The sequence below is a fragment of the Pseudonaja textilis genome, chromosome 8 (genome assembly GCF_049901715.1).
Source record: "Pseudonaja textilis isolate UNSWEBS1 chromosome 8, rPseTex1.2, whole genome shotgun sequence".
In the NCBI taxonomy this organism is placed as follows: domain Eukaryota; kingdom Metazoa; phylum Chordata; class Lepidosauria; order Squamata; family Elapidae; genus Pseudonaja; species Pseudonaja textilis.
The window spans coordinates 24,401,349-24,420,976 of NC_141997.1; the positions used below are offsets into that span (position 1 = coordinate 24,401,349).

Genomic DNA, 19,628 nt, shown 5'->3' on the forward strand with positions numbered 1-19,628 from the left:
CTTATTTCTCACAGATCTGCCAGCTCCATAAACCTTGTGAAATTGATCCTGTAAAGTTGAAAGATGCTGAAAATTTGGAAAATAATAGGGTAGGTAGTTCAGGTGATAGAGCAAAAAATCAGTTTTTCACCTATGAAAATGATTACTCCTTGAAATGTGTTACCAAGTGTAAACTAGGTGGGACTACTAGACCATTGTGTTCAATATGAATGTAATTTACCATTTGAATTTCCTACTCTTCTCTGCAACAGGGTGATACTGATCCAGATGTTGAAAATTATATTTCATAAAGATTGTTTCATATATTACCAGATTTCAACACAAAAGGAAAGAAAGGAAAAAAGTAGTTTTTTATGTCAGGCACACATTTTTTTTCTGGCATGGAATCCCACCAAAGCCTCCATTTAGTTCAGCTTCTAGAATGCAAGCATCTAATATTTTCACACCAAATCAAAATATCAAAATTCATCCATACATGTGGCTGTATATGTGTGTGTATGTATTGTAAGACACTACTATAATCTACTTTGGAGTTTCATATAAATTAATCTATATTGGAGTGGTGCGGTGCAGTGGTGGGATTCAAATTTTTTTTTACTCCCAGTTCTGTGGACATGGCTTGGTGAGCGTGGCAGGGAAAGGATACTGTAAAATCTCCAGTCAGAATGGTACTTGCTGGTTCTCCGAACTATTCAAAATTTCTGCTACTGGTTTTCCAGAACTGGTCAGAACCTGCTGAATACCACCTCTGGTGTGGTGGTCTAGAGGTGGAGCTCTAGCTCACAATCAGGATGCTGTGAGTTGGATCCTAGGTAGAGGCAGATATTTCTCTCTCTGGGCATAACTGGGAATATATCTGCTGAACAAAACTCCACATTTGTGACAGGAAGGGCATCTGGCCATTAAAACACTCTGCTAGCTCCATTCAATTGCCCAGACTCCACCCCGCAAGGGATTATGGAGTCGTTAAAAGAAGATGATGATATACATTCATCTATATTGAAGCACTGCTAAATGGGAATATTTTATGTGCCATAAGTGAGACACATGATACATTGTAAAGACATAGAATTGGATTTAAAAATAAAAATGTATGAAGGTGTAATACAGAATAACTAATAGTACAACATAGCCAAATAATGCTTCACAAACAATTTATATGACCTTCTGAAAGGCTATTAAACCTGATTTTGTCATTGGCTTGGAGAATTCATGGAAATATGATTATATTCTTTGGAAGTTTGGAGTGCACACTCTCATGGTTCTGTTTTGTTACCGTTTTAAATGTATTTCAGTGATTTTGTTTTTAATTGCTTTGATTGCTTGACTTTATTATTTTAGTTATGAGCACCTCCTAGAGTCATATGGATGAATGAATGAATATAATTAATATCATATAGTATTTCAAAATAAAAATTTAAGAAATTATAATCTGATTAAATTTCTTGTTAGATATAGGAACATTAGAGGATTGTAACATAACTTGAGCAAAGAGAAAAATTGTAAGGCAAATACCATTACTATCATACCTGGGGTATGGTTTTGAAAATATTTGTAAACAAATTTTTGAAAGTAATTTGAATTAATGGATGTTTCAGAGGGCCTTAAAGACTGGCTCTTGGCCCAGACAATTTTGTCTGGGTCATATGATCACTTTTTGCACCGTTCTGACGAGCAAAATAAATGGAAAATCTAGATTCATTTAACAACTGGGTTACTAACTTATCAACTACAATGATTCACTTAACAATTGTGGAAAGAAGGTCGCAAAATGAGGCACAACTCCCTTACAAATGTCTCACTTAACAGAAATTTTGGGCTCAGTAGTGCTCCTCAATTGAGGGCTACCTATATTAGTATAAGATGTTTTAATGTAATGTAATTACTAATGTAATGGCATTGCTTATAATAAACAAGTTCCATTAGTATGAAAATTAATTAAAATGTTCAATGTTTTAAAGGTCTGAAATTATTTTGGAATTAATGTTTTATGTTCTTCATTTTCATTCTAGGAAAATCTTAGGCAGTATGTAGATCGAATTTTCACAGTTATTACAAAATCTGGGGTCAGGTGTCCTACAGTGATGTGTGACATCTTTTTTTCGTTGAGGGAATCAGCCGCTATACGTTTCCAAGGTAATATAGAACTAAAACTCTTTTTTCCTCTCCCATTTAACTTAATTGGAACAGTTTCTGTTTGTACATTCTTGTAAATCCATTTTACTATATGTTTCTGATATATATGTACATTCATATATACACGTATTTTTCTCTATCTTGCTTGTGAGCTACAGTAGTGTGTTTGGACAACCTTATTTAGATAGTACATTTTGTAAGAAATTTAACGAGATTTGTGGTCTATATTATATTTGAAAGCTTAGAAATTAATTAGCAGAACAGTACCATCAAGGTCAAAATTAATTTTCATAATCATATAGTAGAATCTCAATATTATTACATATTTAATATTAGAATTGGTATTCATAATATTAGCAATATCTCTTACACTTATATACCGTTCCATTGTGTTTTACACTCTGGGCCGTTCACAATATCAGCTTATTGCCCGCAACAATCTGGGTCCTCATTTTAGCCATCTTGGAAGGATGGAAGGCTGAGTGAACTTTTGAGTCCCATCAGGATAGAATTCCAGACTGTGCGCAGAATTGGCCTGCAATACTGCATTCTAACCACTGCACCACCAGGACTCCATAATGAAAAAGAGAGAAAAGGTGAAAAAAGGTCTGGAAAAAGAAATCCAGGGAGCGCATTGAACTTCAAATAAATATGACACTATTGTTAGGTGACTGTTGGTGTTCTCTTTTTCATCCTAATAACTGTGTGCTTAGGGAAGTAAAGAAAGGTCAGTGAACAAATAAGGTAAGTAAACAATATTAAAGATATCCCTGGAATGAGTTTTACTAGGAACCAATCAAGAAGGAATAAATTTGTCCACAGGTTTGGACATTAACTAATTGCTAGTATTGAACCATGTTATTACTGGATGTTTTGATGACAGAAGAAGGCTCGATCAATAGTTGTCAAGATGACACTTCAAATGGGAGGCTTATTAAATTTTATAGTTTTATTATGCTAATCAACAACCCAAATAAATAAACATTAACAACAACTGCCTTCCCCTTAGGCAATTTGGCAGCTATTCAGAAAGAGGAAGAAGTGATGGCTAATCTTCAGATAATATAAAAGCCCTAAAATACTAAATACTAGTATTGTAAATTCTAAACTAAATGTAGCTGAGAAAAGATTATCTCAGCTGAATGATTGTGGGAAGTCAGTAGATACATCTATAATTGCTTTATAATTGTTTCAAGATTATTAAGGGGAATTCAGAAATCATCTCATAATCACACTGAAACTGAAATATATCCCATATGTCTTTAAGCTCCTGTTGAAGGAGGAAGGAAGTTTATCTTCTTTCCCTTATATTTTGTATTTTGTTATTCTTATTTTTATCCAGACTGTTAAATATCTTCATTTTGGAGATTAAATTATGCATTCACTTATGATAGCTGTATATCCTTGGCTGCAGAGGAAGATTATGAATTGCAGTTACTTCCACAGATGTGGTCAGAATAGATATTCAAATAATGGTCATTAAGCATATTGTTGACCTTGACACTTCTTATTTTACCACCTAAATTCTTAACTATCCATTTCCACTGTATTAAATTTATTTTTAGATTACTCTTGGCATACTCAACTCTTTGTTTTCATGGGCAGAAGTATTTCTTATACACAGACCTTTCCTCTTATTTTGACAAAATGAAATTTGAATAGCAAGTTGAAGATAGTCCTCCGTCTTTTTACCCGCAATTGTGCATCTTAACATTTTTGGGTTGATTGGGATGTTTTCATCTCTCTCTCTCTCCTTTTTGGGTTGGTCTGAACCATTTTTCAGAATAGAATCACAACATGATCATTTGTATTCTGTTTTAAAATTATAGATGACCCTGATGTGAGGTACACAGCAGTAAGCAGCTTTATTTTTCTGAGATTCTTTGCTCCTGCAATTCTTTCTCCAAACCTTTTTCATCTTACACCGCATCACCCAGTAAGTACTTCAGCTTTAGGAGGTCAATGGTGAGCCCATTGTGTCCTCCCCTTTGAGGCCCTGTCTTTTATTTACTGTTGCTCTTTTTCATTTTGGGGATTTTAGACTTTTTCTGGAGTTATAATTTGTATCATTTTTTTATAATTCAAATGCTGAAATGGACACTACTTAAATATTTACAATATCTTACACAAGATATTAGTATGAGTGTTTAAGCTTCATGTCAAATATCATAAATGGCCATTCCTAAAGGGTGATAAAATGTGAAAAAGAAATGTTTACTATAAGATAGACAACTTTTAAGGGCAGGCACTGTTCCAGCAATAGAAATAAAAAGGGTAAGTGGTGAAAATTTGGAAAAATCAAGAATGAAATAAATGGTGGAGAACTGACTCATGAGGAAAATTAACTTGTTCATCTGCATATGTGAAGAATTATTTTTGTTTCTTTATATGCAACAATTTAGTTTTAAAATTCAAAAATATCTTATTAATGTGCAGCAAGTTGTTGCTGAAAAAAATGTTAAAAACATAATTCAGTTATAAATGTGCATATTCCTTTGTATTCTTAGTAAAAAAAAAAGTTCCATTCTCAAATTAGCAATTAGCATTTTTCTCCAGGCTGAATTCTTTTCAATACAAAATTATTTTCAGCCTGGTTCTATAAAAAATATATTTACTTAATTCTGCAATATTGGATCTTACAAAGCAAACTAAATAGGAATTTTGGGGTAGCCACTAAGAGAATCCTGTTCTTTCAACGTTTTTCTGCGTACCAAAAAAATAAAATGTTATTGGTCAAACTGGAAAATAATAAAATGTCCTTAACCACTAAACTAAGCAGAGTATCTGGAGAATACTGCCTGATACAAAAGTCCTTAAAATTTCTTTTCACTTACTCACTTAAACTTTATGTACAGAGGAAGAAAATGCATTTTAATAAATGTAAACCAGAAGCTTTTATGGTTTCCCACAACTAATTATAATATGATGGTTTTTTTTCTTTTGTAAGGACCCACAAACTTCAAGAACTTTGACGCTGATCTCTAAAACCATACAAACATTGGGCAGTTTATCAAAGTCTAAGTCTGTAAGTATTTCATGTTTTTTTCCACTACAAAACTTTTTTCCGAATCCTGAATTGTGATTATATTTTTACTTTTGTAATGAAGGCCTTTCCTAAAGTAGCACTGCATGAGACAAAATAGAAATGTTTCTAATAGAAATGTTGACCATTTTGAGTTGACCAAAATATATGTTTTTAAGAGGGCAAAAAATAATATCCGTTGAAACTCATCAAATGATTGAAAGTGCATATTGTGTCAAAAAGCAAAGTAGATCATACAAAGTAGATCAGTTAGTGCAAAAAAATCACACAAACTATTAATAAACAATGACATAATACAGTTGCCAAAATGGCTCACTGGAACACCTGTAAAAATTATCATGTACCTGTAATGAACATAGAACACAAAAAAGTAATAAATTAGCAGGTTAAAATATTGTGAGATTTCCAAAAACAGACTGATAAAATCTTGGCTCATAATACACCAGATATAACTGTGGTTGAAAAGAAGAAAGCGTGAATAATTGATGTGGCAGTACAAGGAGATGGTAGATTAAAAGACAAAGGATTAGAGAAGGTCACAAAATATCAAAATCTGACAGTTGAAATTAAAATTGAAAGATTCTGGCATAAACTGGCCATAATGTTCCAGGGTATTAGTATACTGGGTGACATAGCAAAAAATATTGGATGGCACCTGAAAAAATTGGTGCATTGACAAAATTTCCCTCTATTAATTGCAAAAGGTTTTGGGTCTGCACCTAATAGTACACTGATACAATAAGACATCCTAAGTTCTTGGGAGAAACCTGATATGTACAAAGGCCAACTGTCAACAGATAGTAATAGGAATAAGCTAATATGGAACATTTTTTATTTGTAGTATAATCTGAATAAATCCATGTTTTTGCCAGCTTGGGGAGGGAAGAAAAAGCAGGACATAAAAACAATATGGTCTTGAAATATATGAATTGTGATCCAGCAGTTTCCCTAAACCAGCAAAAACCCTGAGAGATTATTCACATTATCCACTTAGAGCTTAAAGTTTGTGAGATACATGTCCTATGAACTAATACTCCTGAATTGTTTCTCCCTTGAGTCAAAACCTAGGCCATCAGGAAGAGTTTTCTAAACTTATTTTACCATTGAAAATTATTTGTCCATGAATTAATGAATCTGATTTTTTTTCCTGTATTTTGATCTCAAGTTTCATGATCAAAATGGTGATTTTATTTCAGGCCAGTTTCAAGGAATCATATATGGCTACATTTTATGACTACTTTAATGAGCAAAAATATGCAGATGCAGTAAAAAATGTAAGTATTAAAAACAATATTTTGTGTGCTTTGGGGGAATACCAGCCAGTTCCATAAATTATTATTTATTTATTCATTTTTAATTGAATGTTTTATGAATTTCATGAATTTATGAATGACAATTTTTTTATGAACACTGAATTACGTGCATGTATATTCTAAATAATTAATTAGAAGTAAAAATAGTAATGGAGAAGGTGGGAAAATATTGGAAATAAATCTTTTGGCCACTGACTGAATTTTGGCATATTGATTTAAAGTTTTCTTCAATAGATATCTTGAGAGTTGCAATAAACAATATGAAATAGTATAATTGAGTCACTATTTTGAATATTCTCAGATAGTTCAAGAAGGGTAGGTTTTTTTCATTTTTCAGTAGCTTAGCTATAAAAAAAATACACCTTTAAACTATGGACCAATTTTCTGTTACTTCTAGATTTACTGGGACTATAAAATACAGAATTAATAACCATTTATCCAATGGTTGAAATATATTAAATATTATGCCCCCAATACCTCTGGGGAATATTGGAATGGGAAGGTTGTCTAGATTTTTTTTTATCTTAACGTCATTCCTGTGCTGATCAACCATTTGCCATATATATTAGTAAGGCATTTGTGAACAATATATTTGACAATACTCTTACTGAAATGTCTGCATTCATTGGCAAAAAGCTTGGGCCTTTCATTCAATTTAATTGTTTCCCTTCATTACCTGATGGACTGCAGCTTTTTATTCTAAACCAATGTAGATTAAACACTATTATGTAGGCTGGAATTTATAATAGCTGGATTCCCACATTTGGATTTAGGTATCCTCCAATGTGGAAGCAAGCATTAGACCAGCATCAATCACAACTGCAATAAAATATCAAAATTAAAATCAGGAGAAGGAGAAGAAATAGACATAATGTATGACCCATAATATGATTAAGCATAAGATATTTAACATATTTTATTTGTACATTAGGAATTAATTAATTCCTTTCTGTTTCTCATTGGCCAATAAATCAATGTTTTAAAACTTGAACTTACTTATTCCAACAAGTAAGAATTGGATGACTTCCATGTTAAAAGTTTATTTCATATCTATTCATTCTTTCTCCAAGTTCTTAGATTTGATTTCATCCTCTGGAAGGAGAGATCACAAAATTATAGAACAACCAATACTACTTAAAGAAGGGTGAGCTTACATCAATTGTTTTTTCCAAATGTGTAAGATTAAATGTTTCATCATCTGTTCATAATGAGTTCTATGTAAGTGTTGTGCTGTCTAATATATGTTAAAGGCTTAGGTGCGGAAATAAAAGAAATAAAAATTGAATTAAAAGAAGTGCAAATAATTTCTCTACGTTTTTAGAAGATTGGATTATTGTTGAAAACGCCAACTTTTCCCCCATCAGAAGTATTTCCTAAATACCAAAACCATGAAATATAATTAGGCACAAGGTAAAAAGGCTACATGCTTCTAAGTGCAATTAATTTTAATTTAGATCCATGACATGTACCTGCCATCTCAAACTTTATTGCTTTCTTTTAAAAATTATTTCTACTTTCTGTAAAAAGCAGAAATATTTGACTTTCTAACCTTTCTTTTTTAACAAAAAATGAACTTCTGCAACTGTATTTTCGTTCTCTCTGATTTTTTTTTTTTTTTGGTCTTGGCCTGGGGTATTAAAGATGCTTAATTAACTGTAGAAAGTTAATAATAATATTTCATGAAGATAAGATAGTAAAGACATATGATACTGAGCTGTAGCTTTCTGTCATATAATATATTTGCTCTTTTATTAAGTACCTTAACCACAAGTCTTAAAGTTGCCAAGTTTGGAGGCCTCTGGTCTATTTGCTGTACTTGTTGGTGCCTCCTTAAAGAACACATGCCTTTTCCTGGGCTTAGATGGTGACTGTGCAATTCAGAAAAATACACATTTGAGTTTAAGAAATATGAACATGATGCTATCTCTGTAGTGCCTCCTTAACTGAAATGTGTTGTTTCTTTTGAGGATGCAGTTATATTGTGGTTTGACCATGATTTTCTGTAGTGCAGAATTTCCCAGGCTTTAAAGATTTCCCAAGACTGGTTGCTTTATAAGAAGAGTGCAATTTCTGACACGGACCAGGCTGACTATATATTTATGTAAAACTGCTGTGGACTTTTTTGCAATAGGTTTATGATCAAAAGGGCACAAGGCAGGAAAAAATTTGGCATGAAGAACTTCAAGAAGAGATGGTTTCGGCTCAGCAATCATGAATTTACTTATCAGAAAAGCAAAGGTACTAAGGTTTTTGTTTTCCTTTTAATATAAACATTAATACACCATTTTCCCGGAGATAGTTAATCAAAATCCCAAAATCTCAAATGGTGATTCATTTAAGTGGTACAGAATATAATGATAATACAGTTTTGACCTGAACCCCAGAGGTGGTATTCAGCAGTTCTGACCAGTTCTGGAGAACCGGTAGTGGAAATTTTGAGTAGTTTGGAGAACTGGCAAACACCACCTGACTGGAGATTTTACAGTATCCTTTCCCTGCCACGGCCACCAAGCCACGCCCACAGAACCAATAGTAAAAAAGTTTGAATCCCACCACTGCTGAACATTGACCTATATTTATATACACAGGATGTTTTGAAAGTTTTTTCTTGCAATTATCCACCATAGGTGACCATCCATTATGCAGCATTCCAATTGAAAACATTCTGGCAGTAGAAAAGTTGGAGGAAGAATCCTTCAAAATGAAAAATGTAAGTAGTTTTCCTTCTTAACTATTAAGAATTATTAATATATAATAATATAATATAATTATTAACTCCTACCACACACTTGTTTCTTGGAGGTGCCAGTTTGGTATAGTGGTCAAGGCACCATGCTAGAAACCAGGAGACAGTGAGTTCAAATCCAATCTTAGTCATAAATGACTTTGGTCAGTCACTCTTTTTCAGACCAGCTCAACTCACAGAGAGAGAGAGAGAGAGAGAGTCTTGTAATATGCCTTATAGTCTACAAATTGCTGTACAATTCATGCCAAAGGATTCAGGATGTGAGCCCATTGTCTGAGCAAGTGTTAGCCACTAAGCAATCCAATGATAAAAACACATATTCCTAACAGTTTTTTCCCTAAAACATTACATTTTAAGCATTGTTCCCTGTTAATTATTGGTTGTTTTCTTCCCTCTCTCCCTTTAAGATGTTCCAAGTGATTCAGCCTGAAAGAGTGCTGTATATTCAGGCCAATAATTGTGTTGAGGCCAGGGACTGGATTGATATCCTCACCAAAGTTAGTCAGTGTAACAAGAAACGTCTCACTGTCTACCATCCTTCTGCGTATCTGAATGGGCACTGGCTGTGCTGCAAATCTATAGCAGATAATGCTCCTGGTTGTACTCCTTGCACTGGGTAAGGAAACACTTCCTGCTTTAAATTTTGCTTTAAGTATTAGATGATAAGATGTATCCCTGTGGATGATGAAAGAATGAGATCTGATGCTGTGGATAAACAGGCAGGTCTGACAACATGCATTAAACAGTACCTAGTTTTTCTTCTCTATCTGGTTTTCCTTTTAGAAGCCTGGTAACTTTTTCAATATGGGACAGGCTTAGAAGATGCATCCTTACAAGACTAGGATCATAGCTGAAATTATTAAGCATGTAGGTTATGCTAGATCATTTTGTTTACTGTTAATATCCTCAGCTAGCTAGGAAAGGGATTTGGATGTTTTATGTATACTGCAGTTCTTACCAAAAGTGCATGTAGCATTTGCAACAGGCCCCATCTTTAAAAGAAGAATTCCAGTTTCTCTATTGCAGGGGTGTCAAACTTGATTTCATTGAGGGCTGCATCAAGCTCGACGTAACTCCTGTTAGGGGTGCCTGTGATGGCCCAAGTGCTCTGCCAGCGAAAAAGGGCTCCTAAATTCCGTTTTCGGCTGGGACGGCTTCCTGCAACCCTCTGCCAGTGAAAACGGAGCTCGGGAGGGCTGCAGAATTTCCAGCAGAAGGTTGCAGGAGGCTGCGGCAGCTGAAAACAGAGCTCAGGAGCCTGTTTTTGCTGGCAGAAGCACCGCAGGCTGGTCCTTCGGTGTTTCCAGGGCACCCCCGTGGGCCAGATCTAAGTACCCTGCAGGCCGGATCTGGGCCCTGGGCCTTGAGTTTGATGCCACTGCTCTATCTTATAAGAGGAGATGCCTTTGAAAAGAAGAAAAAATAAAATAAAAACAATCCTATCCCCAACAAAATTGTGCATCATCCAAATGCAAAACAAGTTTTGTTAGTATGCGCTAATTCAGATGCATATTTTTGTTGATTCAAGTCATCCCATAATTAGTGCTCTTAGTGTGCTTCTTCTGGAGTTATAAATTTGCTTAGTGGCTTAGAATGAATTTTCCTGGACATGGATGGGCAGGTCATATGACTCATTGCTATGATTATTTCATGCTAGCGCAGTGCATTTTATATGGAGTCATTCCTGAATGAGATTTGGAACAGCTTTCAAGGTTTCTGTCTGAAACATCTTGCCCATGTTAGAGTGATCCAAAAGGAACAAGATTGGCAGATACATAACATACTTCAAAATTTTAGTAATATGTAAGGTCCTTAATGAGTTAGGAGTCTGATGGTCAGAGAACATCCTTCCCGGTTTTAACCGGTTGAAGTATTAAGATCTGCAAGGATAATGGAGGTAAGGAAGAACCTTGAAAAACAAGAGAAGAACTGCTACCAACAAAACAGTCAAATAAAAGAAATCTGGGTGTGGACCAGAATCAGAACCAAGAAGATGTTACAGACAAAACCCTTCTTAACTCTCAGGATGATAAAGGGAGGTAAGAGGGAAGCACATTCAGATTCTGTTACAATAGCTTTATAATAAGAGTATTAGTTTGCATGTCTTTGGTTTTCTAGTCTGGCCTGCCTTGAGGAGCTGACAGCAAAAAAAAGACAGGGTCCTCAGTGGGAAAACAAAGTCCTTCCTTTTAGGGCACTCTGGCTCTGGGATGCCTTTTTCCTGGAAGATGAACTAGGGCAAATATGATTAACCTGTAATTAACTTTTAATATTAGTTTTTAATCCATTCTCCCCTTTTTAAATTGTACATTTCACATGCGGTTTTTATGTTTTAATATTTTTTTACTTGTATACTGCACAGAATTCCTCTGTGAGGGAGATGGTCAGGTTCCAAAATTTGATGGATGGATGGATATGATAGATGAATGGATATGATGGATGGATGGATGGATGGATGAATATATGGATGGATGGATATGATAGATGGATGGATGGATGGATGGATGGATGGATGAATATATGGATGGATGGATGGATGGATATGATAGATGGATGGATGGATTGATATGATAGATGGATGGATTGATATGATAGATGGATGGATGGATGGATGAATATATGGATGGATGGATATGACAGATGGATGGATGGATTGATATGATAGATGGATGGATGGATTGATATGATAGATGGATGGATGGATTGATATGATGGATGGATGGATGGATGGATGAATATATGGATGGATGGATGGATGGATATGATGGATGGATTGATATGATGGATGGATGGATGGATGGATGGATGGATGAATATATGGATGGATGATATGATAGATGGATGGATGGATTGATATGATAGATGGATGGATGGATGAATAGATGGATGGATGGATTGATATGATGGATTGATATGATGGATGGATGGATGAATATATGGATGGATGGATGGATATGATAGATGGATGGATGGATTGATATGATAGATGGATGGATGGATGGATGGATGAATATATGGATGGATGGATGGATTGATATGATGGATGGATGGATGGATGGATGGATATGATAGATGGATGGATGGATTGATGATGGATGGATGGATGAATATATGGATGGATGGATATGATAGATGGATGGATATGATGGATGGATGGATGGATATGATAGATGGATGGATGGATTGATATGATGGATGGATGAATGAATATATGGATGGATGGATATGATAGATGGATGGATGTAGAGAGAGAGAGAAGAGTGGGAGGGGGGAGAGAGAATTAATGTTGGTTTTCATTGCCAGGCAAAATTTTTTGCTTTTTATTCATGCGTTTAATAATCTCAGCCTGATTGGCTGAAATGCACCAGGCAGTAGAATGCTTTCTTTCCTTTATACAAATATTATGGTTGTTTGGAATGTCTCCTTTCATTATTTTGTTCCTGAGAATGTGTCTCATTACATCAGTTTATTAAAAATGTGTATCAACCTGTAATGAAAATGATTTGATGGTGGAATCTTGTTCTCTTCATCAAAACCCATTTTAACCCATAAATGAAATACAGAGTCTCAAAATTTTTGACACTATTTAAATGATTGTGTAGGGGTCTACCAGCAAATATACAATTAGACATCGATGGGGATAGAGAAACAGAACGCATCTACTCCCTGTTCAATCTGTATATGACCAAACTGGAGAAAATGCAAGGTGGGTATGAAAATGAGTTATTCTTTTGTCTATAGAATTCATTTTATATAAAATCTAATTTTAAGGGAATTCTTGAAAAATAATAGACTTTTCTTCCATTTTTGAGCATTTTCCCTCTTTCTCTTTATTCCCCCATTCTGAGTGAGTCACTTTCTTTACAAAATGGGGAAAGGAGGGCAAGGAGAGCAAATGAGGAAAATAGTTTTGCACCAAAGTAACACAAACTCTACTGGCTCTGTACAGGCACTGTGACATTGCATACATAGATATCACAAAGGTTCCCCCCCCCCATTATTTTAATGAAAGCACTGGATCCTGGGGCTACCTCAAAAGACACTTTTAGATCTTTGTGTTAGGGACTTGTATTTTTTCCCCTTATGTCAATATTAGATTGGAAGTTAATCACCTGAGTGGCTTTTGCCTGAATGTTTTCCTTTTTTAAATTACAGTTCCAGAGAGAGTGGGGCTATTAATTGGGTTCTTCAAGAGAGAATTTTTAAAGCATTGCCCAGGATCCCCCACTCTCACTGCACACATCCCTTTCACAATGGCTACCATTTATACTGGGAAGAAAACTTCTACTATTATCGATGGAGGATCTATGACAACTCACTGCAGCCAACTTGCCATGGCCAACTCATTGTGGGACTACTCACCATGCCAACTCACTGTGGGACAAGAATTACACTAATATTGAAGAAATGGTGGAACAGAATAATTAAAGGAGGGATGAAATGAAATGTGAATGACAAAAATTTAAATAAACTTTTAATTTTAAAAATAATTAAATTGAACTGTTGAATTGACCCACAGTGAGTTGTCCTGTGGTGAATTAGCCATGGTGAGTTGACTGTGGCAAGTTGTCCCATTCCAATTGGTGGAAGCTTTACCCTCAGTGCAGATAGCAGCTGTTGAGAGTGGTGACTTTCAGATCAGGACCATTATCACAAGAATGGAACCTATCTGCTTTTCATTTTGCAGTTCTATTCTAAAACAAGGAATCTTCACATCCCTTATTTGATAAAGAGACTATAATTTGGTAAAGAGAGTATAAATGTCATTTATGAGATCTTAATTTGGTCAAATGGAGGTATGGGTAAAGGTGAACAACAGAAACTCTAGTACAGAGTTGTCAAAGTCACGTTGTCATGGCAGCGTCATGTGACATATCGGGAATTTTTCCCCCTTTGCTAAACCAGGCGTGAACATGGACAGCACGTGACCCATCCGGCCACTTGGGCTGGGAGTTTGACAGGCCTGGTCTAGTATAATAGTGGGATAAAGTCCTTCCCTTCCCTGAGTAAGCCATAACTCAGCTTTGCAAAAGTACATATAGGATGCTACAATTTTCTAGATTTTCAGATTTTTAGGCATGTTGTACATTTTACACTAATAGATGCTTTTGCAACACATAGCTTTCTATCTAAGCCACCTGCAAAACAGTTTTCTCCTATCTGATGGCCTCAAAATGTGTTGGACTTGAACTCCCAGAATAGCTACAAGAGGACACCTACAAGAGGTTGAGGAAGGCCCGATATAGGCTGCAGGAATTCATATTGGTATTAATGGCCATTAGCTTAGGTAGCTTTAAAAGGAGAGAAATATATAATGTATTGTGTATGTCTTATAACAATATCATAAATATCTTGTAAAATAAATTTTTAGCTAAAATCAAGCAATGGAAGGTAACTTACTACTGTCAATAAAAACTCATTAGCAGTCTCCTTATGAATACTGTTATCACCATGCCCAACTTGGAAGCTTCTAAAGTTGACTCCCACTGAATTTTCAAATGAAAAGCTGATCTTACAGGATTTCTTTATATGGCAAAACTACTCTGATGTATTGTCTCTTATTCAATTTTATTCTTAAGATTGTCTTGTCATTCCCAGAATACAGCATTAGCTGAATCCTGATAATATGTACTCCTTATTAGCCTCACAAGTTATAAATCTTTTTTGAAATCTCTTTTGACAGAGGCTTGTGGCAGCAAATCAGTGTATGATGGGCCAGAGCAAGAAGAATATTCAACTTTTGTCATTGATGATCCTCAAGAGACCTATAAGACACTAAAACAGATTATAACAAATGTTAAAACTTTAGAACAGGAACATGCCCAGTACAAGAGGGATAAGTTCAACAAGACAAAATACGGAAGCCAGTAAGTGTGGGATGCTCTTGAGCACTATTGAAACATCAGTTGGCTCCCTGTTGAAACAAGGAATGTTGGTTAAATTTCAGTTTGCTAATGGCCTGCAATGGATAGATTTGTCCCCTTTGTTGTTATAAAGCACTTGCTCATATTTGTAGCATATTTCTACCATCTGTTCCTTATGGCAGTGTCATGGAGCCTGTCACTTTGCTCCACCATCATATACCATCTGCCAGTGATTTTCATTTCATAGAATGGCAGTTTACTTCAGGCAAATTTCAAACCATTAACCATTAGTGGTATGATTTTATGGAGAGCAAGAAGTTAATAGTACACTAGTTTTGCATTGACATCTCCAGAACAGCAGTGCTTAAAGCATCTGTGCTGCTAAATATTGCATGCAAAAACGAGTTTGTCTTGGACAAAGAGAAGCATTTTACATCCGTTGTGGAAGGCTGTAGCCCATGCATTACAGGAAAATGTTTGAAGTTCCAGGTACATGGAGTCCACGGTGCTCTCTGAGCTTGGTTACTTTCTTACAGACATTTCATTATAAACTAGTTAACACTGATGAAGTCACCAATTGGGTAACCACCACCACCCCGCTCACCCCGCATCAGCCATGCTGTTCACAATATGCTACAGCTGTTCTGAGACACACAGGCCGATGCCCTTTGAGTGTCTGCCTCCCTCTGTCTCCTGGTGGAGCCCGACCCCCGGCCCCTGCCTTGCCACCCATGCCTTTCCCCAGTTCTCCAGCCATGGCCATGCTGGCTTTCCCCTTCTAAAGATAAAGCAATCTGGCATTGGGAGGGATGCATGCGATCTGGCCTGCTGGACCCGCCGCGTGCCCCATCACAGCCATGGCCAGGGGTAAAACAGACGGTGGGATGGAGGGGGGGTGAGGCTCTTAACTAGGGCTTATTTTGGGGGTAGGGCTTATATTAGGCACATGTTAAATACCATGCTAGGGCTTATTTTCTGGGTATGTCTTATTTTCTAGGAATAATGGTATTCTCTTCTATTGGTAGTTCCAGGCATGGCTGGAAAAGATTCTTACCTGAAATCCTTGGAAATTAGAAGCTATAAATTACTTGTATGCCCAGCAGCAGTTCAAATGGTGATAGCCACACACCCCACCACCACCATCCCAGTCAAAGAAAATATCCATAACAATAGTACAATAAAAATCACAAAATCTTGAGCAATCCCCCTTTTCCCTTGCAATATTATATGATGTTTACAGAGGAAACTAGACAAACAGTGAAATATCAGGCTATTTTCTGGAGAAGGTTTCCAAATACCAGAAGAAGCTGGTGTTTTATTTTACAGTATGTTCAGTTGGATGGATTAATGGCCTGTTTCTTCTGCCACATTAAGCAAGAAAGGTAAATTGTAGTTTCAGCACAAAGCTATTTGTTTCACTCATCCACTACAAGAACAGCCCTTGTCATTTTCTATCACAAAGGAAACATCATCTTCCTATCAGCATATTTCTTTAATGTAATACGACATCTCCTAGGCAGGCAAATCACGTATTCTGTGTCTTGCTTTACAGCCTAATTTTGCCAAATCTTAATTCAGACAAATTTGATTATTCCTTAAATCTCTGGGTTTTCAACCTGTACAATCTATGTCGCTTACAAAGATGTCTATATATATTCAAGGGTTTCCATTATGCATTTTTTATTTTTTTTAAATCATTATATCAAATACAGGCTTGTCCATCTCGCAATAATACCATTCATACCAAAATTTTCAATCAATATATTTTTGTGGAGGATTTTTTTTTTAAATCTGAAAACTAAGAATAAACATGTCAATCTCTCCTTCATCTTTTCCCTCTTTTTTTTTTCACTTTCTAGGGAACACCCCATTGGTGACAAGAGCTTCCAAAGTTACATAAGGCAACAGTCAGAAATTTCAGCTCATTCCATTTGAAGTCTGAAGAAAGTTATTAGATGGTGTAGCTGAAGGACTCAAGAAAGAGAAAAGCCACCTGTAGCAAGATGTACATATCAAATGTCAAGCTTGCTGGGGCTTGCTAAGTGCTTTCTCTCTCTCCAAGAACTATTACAATTGTTGCTATGCACTTTATTCATCTGGTGTTAACAGATGACGGAACTCTGCCTTCTAGGTGGTTTTCATCATATGTGTTGTTCTGCATTTTTAAAAGTGTTGCTCTGGTTTCTTGGAATCTAGCGATCAGTTCAATGATCAAAGCCTGTGGACTTCATATTGACAACTTCCACACTCCTTTTACATGGCTGAGAGCCTTTTTCCAGATTTCTAATTTTTGATGGCTGATTAGGGGCTATTTTGCATTATGCCACAGAGCAATTAGGAAAAGCTTTGCAGCATTTGCTTTTTAATGAAGCAAAGTCCAGTTGGTTATAGTTGTAATCTCCCCTCATTGGAGCTTGCCTTGACCCTAAGAAGACTGAACAACAGGGTATTTTGTTAGCATTAGCAACATATTATTGGTTTAAGGAGAACTGGCTTCTAAAAAGAAAGTCTACTATTTAACGGTACTCCCTGTAATTTTTTGATACAGAGTTGTTTGCACTAAGGCAATCAATTTCTATTTTTTTCCTATAAACGTAAAATGTTGTAAACCTGAATAAATACATATTCAAACAACTTAAGTATGTATACTACAAGAATGCTCATAGAGTAATTGCAAAAACAATGGTTTGATTATCAGAATTAATGATTTTCTACTATTTAAGGGCCTTCAAATGCAATACATTTCTTACATCTGTAATATTTCCATGTAAGAAATAAAATCAACTATAAGCAATTTCTCAATGAGTGAAGTGAGCACACACTTCTTTTTTGATGACATTTACAGATAAAATTAGAGATAAAATTAATCAGTGAAAGGTTGACTTAAGTTGTACTATAGGTGACCTCACCAGGTTCTTCCTCAGGGAATTTGAAAGCAAAGAATGGCTATAGACTCTGATACAAAAAGCTATTTCTTTTCTAGCGAGGTTGACTGAAACATATTAAAACATTTCAACAAGAAATGGAAACAAAGATTTTTTACAACATGGTATGCACAACCTACACAGAAGTATTATTGATGTAGGAAAACAACATTCCATATGAAACAGATAAGGCAGAGCTGTAATGTAATATTAACTCTTTATGCTCCCTTAAAGTTGCAAGATAAGGTGTTAGCAGCAAGATATCATTAAAGAGATCTTAACAGAAAGTTATGGAAGCTTTATACTGAATGTTGCATGAGGCCGAAATTCCTGTTCTCCTCGCACTACCTGATTGTTATGTATAAGCATTTAAACAAGTATTTCAAGAGCTGTGAGATAATGCAGCTTCAAGGATAAAAGATATGTTTAGTTTGGGTTGTTTTCATCACATTAACATACAGTTGTACTTTGTTAATATGTTATGAGTAGGTGCAGAGCATAAGATTAAAAAAAATGACAACCACACAATCACAATCTTGACCTTTTGACATCGCTTCTCCACAGATTCCCCTGAATAGATGAAATGGAATGTGCAGCATACCTCATGAATACAAATAAATATTGTTGTGGGGGGTTGGTGTGTGTATGTGTGTGTGTGTGCACGCTATAAAATTATAAAATGGTTTGGACCCAGATCAAGTTAGTTGCACTTTAAGCCCCACTGATAGCTAGAACGTTTGTTATGACCATCATAACCCTTGTATATTTCAGTTAACCTTGATATGCCTAACTGTCTGGATCCAACCCAATATAGCTGATTGGTTATGTCATAGCTTTTCTAAGAGTCTGATTCATTGCATGTTGGGCTTTGACAAAAGTCAACGTAATGCGACGTAAATTATAGGCCAAATGAGACTACTCTTGGACCACAATTAATGAACATTCAACTTGATGCAAAACTTCTTTAGATTCTAATATTAAAAGTGATGTCTGCAAAACCAGCCCCACATGGTCAAATCCATACAAAAAAGAGAATGACAAATCTTGTATGCAGCATCTATTTCTAATGAGTCTTGTTGTTCGCATTAGGCTACATTAGGAAACTACAAGGTGAAAATTTATGTCCTATCAATTGCCAATAGAAGTGCTAGGGAAACCGGCACCATGTGCTCTGAACTGCCATTTGAAACTGCCAGTTTTTTTAAAAAGAAATGTATTTGTAACTTAATAGTTTTTGACAAAATACTAATGACCTGCAATGTGTGTTCTATTTGCCAATTAAAAAGTGTTTTATTTCGGAAAAGAGTATGTGTATTCATTACAAACTCAATATTGACAAACCTTTTTAAAGGGTGAACGCTGAATCTTCAGCTAGGTACACTGTGGCTACAGCAACATTTCATCAAAAGACTTTGCATTCCAGGCTTTATTTGTTTGATCAGTCAATCAACTGTAATAGCCATCAATTCTTACTCACTTTGGAGAAAGTCTGCTTTTGTTTTCAAACAACAGAGCAGGGGAGAAGCAGTATTGCTTTGGTTATCAATGAAATTTAGTGTTAATTGGTTCAGTTATAAACAAAACAATCTCAGTTTTTTTAAA

General features: G+C 35.5%; 1 protein-coding gene across 2 annotated transcripts in view; it reads left to right on the forward strand.

The window, feature by feature from the left end:
- The window catches only part of RASA3 (RAS p21 protein activator 3), a 120,775-nt gene extending 101,446 nt beyond the window's left edge, over positions 1 to 19,329 (forward strand). For both annotated transcript variants that reach the window (XM_026707461.2, XM_087938544.1), the window contains 12 exons: positions 15 to 89; positions 2,013 to 2,136; positions 3,966 to 4,072; positions 5,084 to 5,161; positions 6,376 to 6,453; positions 7,563 to 7,636; positions 8,624 to 8,730; positions 9,120 to 9,202; positions 9,646 to 9,854; positions 12,841 to 12,944; positions 14,922 to 15,105; positions 16,962 to 19,329. In XM_026707461.2, coding sequence (XP_026563246.1) covers positions 15 to 89; positions 2,013 to 2,136; positions 3,966 to 4,072; positions 5,084 to 5,161; positions 6,376 to 6,453; positions 7,563 to 7,636; positions 8,624 to 8,730; positions 9,120 to 9,202; positions 9,646 to 9,854; positions 12,841 to 12,944; positions 14,922 to 15,105; positions 16,962 to 17,037 — 1,299 coding nt within the window. In that variant the 3' untranslated portion in view covers positions 17,038 to 19,329. The remainder of the gene's footprint in view (positions 1 to 14; positions 90 to 2,012; positions 2,137 to 3,965; positions 4,073 to 5,083; positions 5,162 to 6,375; positions 6,454 to 7,562; positions 7,637 to 8,623; positions 8,731 to 9,119; positions 9,203 to 9,645; positions 9,855 to 12,840; positions 12,945 to 14,921; positions 15,106 to 16,961) is intronic.
- Positions 19,330 to 19,628: the final 299 nt, after the last annotated feature.